The sequence below is a fragment of the Primulina tabacum genome, chromosome 12 (assembly GCF_025594145.1).
Source record: "Primulina tabacum isolate GXHZ01 chromosome 12, ASM2559414v2, whole genome shotgun sequence".
Taxonomy (NCBI): Eukaryota; Viridiplantae; Streptophyta; class Magnoliopsida; order Lamiales; family Gesneriaceae; genus Primulina; species Primulina tabacum.
In genome coordinates this window covers 2,306,157-2,314,483 of record NC_134561.1, presented here as the reverse complement: position 1 = coordinate 2,314,483, position 8,327 = coordinate 2,306,157, and the positions used below count along the sequence as shown (strand labels likewise).

The following is an 8,327-nucleotide window of genomic DNA, read 5'->3' as shown; positions in this document are numbered from 1 at the left end:
TTCAGCTACCTTAAGAAGAGAATTTGGTCGCGGATTCAATCTTGGAGTAGCAAATCACTATCGAAAGCAGGTCGTGAAATACTTATAAGGGAGTGGCACAATCAATACCATCGTATTGTATGAGTGTTTTTCTTTTGCCTGTGTCCATAACATAGGAAATCCATATAATGTTAAAATCTTTCTGATGGGGTTCGAAGAAAAATAACCAACAGTTCATCCACTGGCTTTCATGGGACAAATTGAGTTTAACAAAAGAGAATGGTGTTCTTGGATTCAGAAATTTCCAAGGCTTCAATCTTGCAATGTGAGGGAGACAAGTCTGGTCCTGTATTTCCAGCCTAGATACGCTCGCAAGTATGATATTCAAAGCTAGATACTTCCCTCCAGAAGACTCTCTCAGCCCAATTGGGCCATAATCCATGTTTTGTCTAGAAAAATATCTGGAGTTCTCAATCATCGTTGAGAATTGGTTGTCGCTGGAAGATAGGAAATGAAACCAACATTAATGTTTGGCGTGATCATTGGCTACGAGATGATGACGATTTCAGAATCCAAACGTCTATAGTTTTCTAAAATGGAATCACTGAAAGTGTCTGACTTGATGATTTCAGGGCTTAAACAAAGGGACATTGGCTTGTTAAATGGTTTGTTTAATGAAAAAATATACACACAATATTGAAAATCCCGCTGCAGGAAACTTCGTTTCCAGATACTTAGGTATGACATTACAACAAAAATGAGAAGTATGCTGTTAAATCAGGATATCGGGTTGCTTCTGAGATTATGTCTTCAAGTATGGAAGTTTAGTTGTATTCTACGTGATGAAAAAGGAGACTTTATAGCCTGCAGAACGCAACATTGTGCTGGAAATCCTTCTGTTAAGGAATGCGAAGTTATTGCCTTACTCAAACCTATTATCCGGATTCATGAATTGAATCTTGCAAATGTGATTGTCGAGCTTGATGCAAAAACTGTTGTAAATCTACAGCCGAAGACGATACTGAATTTGGATCTATTGTGCACCAACGTAAATATCTTTTGCATCAAAGAACCTCGCTCTCACTTTAGTTTGTTTATAGACAAACACATTTAACAACTCGTTTCTATGCTAGTCCTATTTATTTTGATATCCTGAACATTTGGATTTCTTCGCATGATTTATTTATGTAGCAAACCTCTCACCTTCTGTTTCTTCAACATTTTTTTCTCATTCCACCTTCAATAGGAATGGTTTCTCTTCCCTTTTTTGAAAATGGTTTTATCCAAAAAAAAATTATAATTTCCTGTGTCGTAGGATCAGAGTGAGATTGCTGAGGCTATGGTCAACGAGTGAATGAAGTTCTAGATATTTTGGATTATTATTGCAACAATTTGAAAGGGTAAAAATTGATATTTTGAAGTACCATCCCAAGTATAACATCTCATTAAGCAATCGAATCGATACCATATCTCCAAACATTGTTATGCATTTCGTTTATCATCGTTGGTTTGGTAAGTAAAAATCCAAATAAACAAGAGAATATCGTCGTGAATCCGAGACAATACACACATGGGTAAGAATACATGCGAATATAGAATCAAGCTAAATCATCTCTAACTCCTTTATACTGCTGGAAAGTTGATCGATAAACAAATTCTGTCTCGTAAATATTTACAGATAACTCATAAGAAAACGGAAAGAAACATGAAAAACTCAACTAGGAAATGGAAAGCTAGAGAAGAGTCGCATAAACCATATCAAAATCGCGATACTTGTCTGATCGACGATCGTAAATTACTTATCAACATCGGACAATTGTTATACATATTATAGCAAGAAGCAGTAACATTACGAGCACTGAAGACTATATTCCATGTTCCCTGAGACACTCCCAATCACCATATCTATTGCAAATTTGAAAATCACATACAATGTTACTGATAAAGCATAAAAAAGTAGTGTTTTTAGTTTTTACCAGTAAAAATCTAAGAATCTTTTGTGATGGCTAACCATGGATTTCTTCAAAATGAAAAATAAACTCTCCCAATTAAATTTTTCAATATTTGGAAAAATGAAGTAATATCAACAATAATTTAAGTTCCCCTTGATAGTAGAATGTTCCCATCCATGGAGTTCACTTCAATTTCTTCCAACCCTTAAGTTTTTCATCTTCAGTGAGCTTAGTTCCCATCCATTACGATAGGTTTCTTCTATGCTAGTCGAAGGAAAAAACGCCTATGGACAACTCCATGTATTGCATAAAACAAAGTGAAATTTACAATTGGAAAACATGAAACAAAGTACGGCTCATACACTACAAAGTAAAACTAGGAGTATGACCTCAATCAACAAAATTAGTAATAAATTTGGAGTGACTCAGAACTGAAAAAAGGTCCAGGACATCTTTTAAGAAACATTAGGGGTATAAACAACAGATAAGAAAAACATAAATGGTATTTAGTAAGACTTTAGTTTTCCAAATTTTGAACTATCTAAAAATAATAATATTAAACGTTTAACATACAGATATATAGGTTTAAAACCTACACAAATGTAATCACAACAAAAGAATCAGTTATCCAGCGAGATACTAAATAAATTTTAGGACAATAAACAAATAAAAGTGAAACAACCACAGATGATTCAGAAAAGCCCTCAGAGCACAGAAGGTTATGGTAACATCTAATGATTTCAAGAAAGCCAATCCCACGTCATCAACACCACCCATATGGTAAATTGTTAACAACAACAACAACAACAACAATAATAACAAGCAGAGTGTTTCTGATAATGATGATGACGACGACGACTACTACTTGGACTGGTTAAGATGAAGAGGGAGGCAATCAACCAAAATAAGAGCTACACTCAGAACCTTGTAACACACCATCATTGGGCATCACTGAAAGTCAAGTCCTCAGGATGTTTAGGAAAAATATAAAACCGGTAATCAAATACAATTCAAAACCATCACCATCAAAAAAAGAAAAGATTACACATTCACATAAATATGTTTTTTTCCTTAGCCAAATGTGAATAAAAATTAACAACTCCAAAGATTTAAGGGGTAGAAAAGATGCCAATCTAATGCCCTCTGTTCTAATAATTTACGATTATGAATGGGAGATAACCGACTCTTTTTTTGGTCTGGATGTCTCGATTTCAAGCCGGATTAGACCCATTACAGCAAAAGAAGGTCAGCTCAAAGTGGCTGATCCAGACATATTGAAAAAAATTAATTCTATTTCATCTCCAAAACCTTTGAGTTGCCATCATCAGCCCCAACTTATGGGCAGCTGCCGGACTAATGATCAAATTTTAAAAATAAATCTCGAACAGATTTAAAAATGTAATATTTGAAATATCTATGCAATAATGCTAAAAAGGACTACGTTTGTCATTAAAAACAAGAATATAGACAGGGATGGGAACCTAATCCACACATCCAGACATGTTAACAGCTAATATTTTCAGTTCTCAGCAGTGAGGAATTAATTGTTGTGAAGAGAACAACTACAACAACACACAAGTCTTTATCCCAAGTGGGGGTTGGCTGTGAAGAGAACAACTTTTAAGGCAAAAATCAATCAAAGCTAAATGTTTACTTACCATAAGGAAAATAAAATTCAACCATAAAGCCCTCAGATCTCATAGCTTTTATAAGTCACAAGAGGCAAAAAATTGGAGGTTCATCCAACGCATTGTGCACACCTCTACGAGCAAACAACCAACCATGACATGGAACAAAGAGTAGATTTATGATGGAGGAGGTGGAGGAGGAGGAGGAGGTGGTGGTGGTGGTGGTGGCTGGTGAATCAAAACCATCATACCACTTCAAGGTGTTAATGGTTTCCATCATTGGGCAAAATAATATGAAACATCAAAAAGTGAATAATTGGACAAGAAAAGATCTACATACACATGAATCTGGATTACAGATATCTATGACCGTGTGCCTCGAAAAAATTAATATATAGGAGCTCAATTCACATAGGCAGACTTAGCGAGAGTAACCCAACGTACCATTGAAGGAACACAGCATCAAAGCTCTAATAATTTTCCTTAGGATGTCTTGGATCGAATAGAAAAACCATCGATACCAAATTAGATCCTGGAAGCTTGATTATGTTTGACTTAAAGAACCAATCCAACGATTATATGGCAATCGTAAACCGAATTCCACTAAGATTGTTATTTGTTGAACAACATTCCTTCGAAGTACAAAGACAATATGTCCAGATTCTGAATGCTACAAGAATGAATCTTGATAAATTCGATTTGCTTTTATATCTAGAAAATTTTCACACAATTAGAAAAACTAACAGATTTTGGAATCAAACATGTTTCTTTTTCCATGATTTTGTGCCCTAGCATTTATAAATCCCTAGGTAACACTAGTATATGGGCTAAAAACTCTACCTGAACTGGCCAATAAAAATCCTAATTACAAATAATTCGAAAATTAGCATAATAACATAAACAGCAGATAGTTACTCATAAATTAAACCTAGTGCTTCATTAAATAATTCACTCAGTTAGCATGATGCCATCATACATCTTGATCTTCGTCTTTCAATTGGATACTTGAAACAATCTTAGTTTCAACCATAATGAGGAGCACAGGATACTCGTATCTATGCTTGAGTAAATCTGATTCTAGCAAAGAGCAACAAATGCCCTTTTCTACTTAAACTTTCACCGAGAATAACTAGCTATGGCATAGATGCACAACTGCATTGCAGAAACTCAATGCAACAAAATTACGAAGGGGATCTGCGTAAACTCTCCCATTAAACTACTTCATATCGGCACTTTTTTACGGTATATTCTAAGACCAAGCAAACAAGACAAAACTCCCCCACTAAGAACTCAAAAGTTGATTTTTGTAGTCATGTAAAGATTTTAACAAATTCAATGCAAATAAATAAGTCTATCAATCAATCTACCCAGTAACTCACTATAGAATCAAACATGATAATCTTATAAAAAATGCAACCTTTGAACCATTTACCAAAAGAAATTCTAAAAAAGGACTAAATTGTGATTGTTTTCAAAAATTAGAAATCACGCTGAAACTTGAACACAAGCATACATTTCCAAATCTCAACAAAAGGGAAATAAATGCTTCAAGAGAACAATAAAATGTAAAGCCCTCAGATCTCATAGCTTTTCACAAATCACAAGCAGCTAGAATACTGACGGAGAATCATCAAAGGCCTTCCGCGCACCTCCATGAGCAAACAGCCAACCATCACGAGCAAAAAGAGTGGTGCAAATTTTTCAAAATAATTGAGGAAAAAGCAGAGTTTACGACGGAGGGGGAGAGGGAGGGGCACGCGACGGCGGCTGCTTACTCCGGAGATCCGCAAAGGCCAGTGATGAATCAGAACCGTCATACCACTTCAATGTGTTAATTTTCTCCATCATTGAGCTAATTTGTCACAAAAAACACAGTAAAAAGATCAAAAAAAATTTAAAAACAACCCACAAATGGGTAAATTTGGAGCACAGATATTGACCGGGAAGAGGACGCAGCTAGGGTTCAGCTTTATACAGCGTTGTCCGGGAATGTACCATTTTGTTGGGCCAAACCATGGACCAATAATCATTACGGTCTGGGCCTTATTTACCTTCTTATTTTTGTTGAGACCAATATTAAGGCCCAATTATTAGGTTATTTTTGTGGAGACCAATATTAAGGCCCAACTACGCGGTTAGATGATTGTGCTTCAATAATTATCTACATTTGCATTTTAATCCTCTAATTGATCAAAATTTGATCTTATTTGCAGTAACTTGGATTTTTTTTTTACTGAAACGATCATATGTAATCGAATATGTCGGAAATATTCAACAACAAACATCGCAAGCCATCTGATCCGACGTCGCGTCAGTTTTTCGACGAATAGAATTACAATAAAGAGATTGTATGCTCATATGAGACCATATCTTAAACTCATTTATTATGATTTGCTCCAAGTAGCTTAAATTTCTGCATTTGCGTGATCTTTTACTAACTCAACATGATATGAAATCAATCCTAATATTTTGCAGCGGCACGCGAAAACGACTAACCGAGATGATCGAATTTAAGAACAAAGCAAGAAGTATATAAACCAAGAACAGACGGCCAACAACTAGTTCAGGTTCACAATTCAACATTTCCCCTCTTCAACACTAGTGCCTGCTAAAATGTGTTCTAGGTGTAGACCACGGAGTGTCGTCGATATGATCACCACTCATGATCTCTTCACATCCCTCTGGTAGAACAGATTGGATCTTCACAGTCGGCTTTCTTGATGGCAAAACCGGCAGGGCACTCTCTCCCCTGAGCATTCGGGCAGCTTCCCTCATCGTTGGCCTCCTGTCGCAGTTCGGATTCGCACACGCAAGCCCCACCGCAAGTGTTCTTTCCATCTCCACTTTACTGAACTTATTCATCAGTTTAGGATCTGCTGCCTTACTAATCATCCCCTTTTCCCACAAATCCCACACGAAATCAGTAACCACGAGCCTCTCCTCATCCACCGGCCTCCTCCCTGTTGCGACTTCAAGAACCACCACTCCAAAGCTATAGACATCGGTTTTAACACTAGGGAGACCAGAGAAAACATATTCGGGAGCTAGATAACCCATTGTGCCAGCTGGGACAGTTGCATCCCGAGCTCGAAAACTATGCCTATACACCTCAGCTAAACCAAAATCGCCTAACTTGGCGTTAAATGCGGAATCAAGAAGTATGTTACAAGTCTTGATATCTCTGTGGATTATTTGGCTCTCACACTCTTCATGTAGGTATATGACAGCAGAAGCAACCCCAAGAATTATGTTTAAACGTCGTTCCCATGTTAAGAACTTCGTCAAACTCATTCGTTTGTGAAGAATTTTATCTAAGCTTCCGTTCGCCATGTACTCGTAAACCAAGACTAGTTCATTCCTCTCACAACACCATCCTTGAAGCTGAACCAAGTTCTTGTGCCTTAAGCACCCGACCATTGTCGAAAATTCGGTGTTAAATGGAATACGAGACATCGAGGCATCGAATTTATTTTCGTAATTGAATCTTTTCACCGCCACAGAACCATAAGATGGAATGGCGCCTTCATAGACAACAGCCGAGGCTCCTTCGCCGATAATCTTGTCTTGATTGAATCCATTGGTGGCTGATTTTATCTCATTGAGAGACAACATTTTTGGAACCATTCTACCGCCATGAAACCTATGCATATGGCGTTCGCTACGTGCTCGTCTAAGTCGTCTCCTTCTCAGATAACAAACCAAGAAAATCACAACAGCTGCGGCCACAATGATAGTTACCACCGCCAAACTACCAAAAACAATTGCAAAATTTAGTATCCTTTTGTTCGAAGGATGATATTCAAAGGAACCAATCTGTATATCCGAATCTACCGGAGAACACATCATGCAGTCCCCATCTTCAACTATGTCCATAGGCATTGTCGAAGGGAGAAACCCAAAAAACGTTTTGAATCTCCATCGACCAACTACCTGAGTAGATGACCCTCTTCCATTCGAGGCAGAGAATCCCACGTGCATGAACTCTTTAAACTGCTTGGATAAATCAATCTGCGCCACAAGAACAGGATCCGGAGGCTTAACCTGGCTCAAGTACCCGAGCCACACTCTGATCACCTTCTCCGAATCCCTATACTCGATCCAAGCCGTCATTTCTTTCCCATTCTTGAGATCAATGCCTTTCGGAACCACATCAACAGAAGCCAATGACATAATATTATTCACATCAATGCCGAGATGATTACCATTAATATCTTCAAGATATGGTTCGAAACTCGTGTCGAATTCGACGGCGAAATAAGAATCTCGAACTTCGGTTGACGTCTCCAAGTCCTCCGGAAGCCCCATATAACCGTCAGAAACACTGAAAAGACCCGTGTTCGATGTGATTTGGAAAGCGAATCCATTCGCGAAGGAGCAGGAAGAGTTGCTGGTTATGGTGAAAGAGAAGCTGCAGGAGAAAGAAGCAGTGGCATTGGTCGAAAAATCAAGAAAGCGAACTGGGCTCACAGAGAATGCTCTTCCAACACCAGAAAGAGGAGTGAGCGGAGGCACCACCGCATTCTCCGGCGCCGGCGGAGAACAGTTGGTTTCTTTGGTTAGGACTATGGAGTTATTGCTCAAAAAAGCGCCACCGAAGAAAGTGAGATTGCTTGCAGGAGACGAGAAGGACGGTGTGAAGAAGAAAATAGAAAGTGCCCAGAAGAGATTGAGAGAAAATGGATGCATTCTTCGAATTTGATTCGCTATTTTTTTTTTTAGTGGTTTTGGCTCATGAAATTTCAAGAAAGTCGATATTTTTTTACGGATG

At 37.9% G+C, this 8,327-nt stretch overlaps 1 protein-coding gene and 2 long non-coding RNA genes across 3 annotated transcripts; 1 reads left to right on the top strand and 2 right to left on the bottom strand.

The window, feature by feature from the left end:
* Window positions 1-1,737: 1,737 nt before the first annotated feature.
* On the bottom strand, window positions 1,738-2,083 carry LOC142520462 (uncharacterized). The gene is made up of 2 exons (XR_012813925.1): window positions 1,956-2,083; window positions 1,738-1,884 (listed from the first exon to the last, which is right to left on the bottom strand). It is a non-coding gene; the product is annotated as an uncharacterized LOC142520462 (long non-coding RNA).
* Window positions 2,084-4,089: 2,006 nt separating this feature from the next.
* Window positions 4,090-5,295, top strand: LOC142520463 (uncharacterized). The gene is made up of 2 exons (XR_012813927.1): window positions 4,090-4,198; window positions 4,369-5,295. It is a non-coding gene; the product is annotated as an uncharacterized LOC142520463 (long non-coding RNA).
* A 746-nt stretch (window positions 5,296-6,041) lies between these two features.
* Window positions 6,042-8,327, bottom strand: LOC142520927 (L-type lectin-domain containing receptor kinase S.6). The gene has a single exon (XM_075624087.1). The coding sequence runs from the start codon at window positions 8,243-8,245 to the stop codon at window positions 6,158-6,160; it is 2,088 nt and encodes a 695-aa protein (XP_075480202.1). The 5' UTR covers window positions 8,246-8,327; the 3' UTR covers window positions 6,042-6,157.

Coding starts and splice junctions, on each gene's coding strand:
- LOC142520927 (XM_075624087.1), bottom strand. CDS start 8,245: ATGCATCCATTTTCTCTCAATCTCTTCTGGGCACTTTCTATTTTCTTC.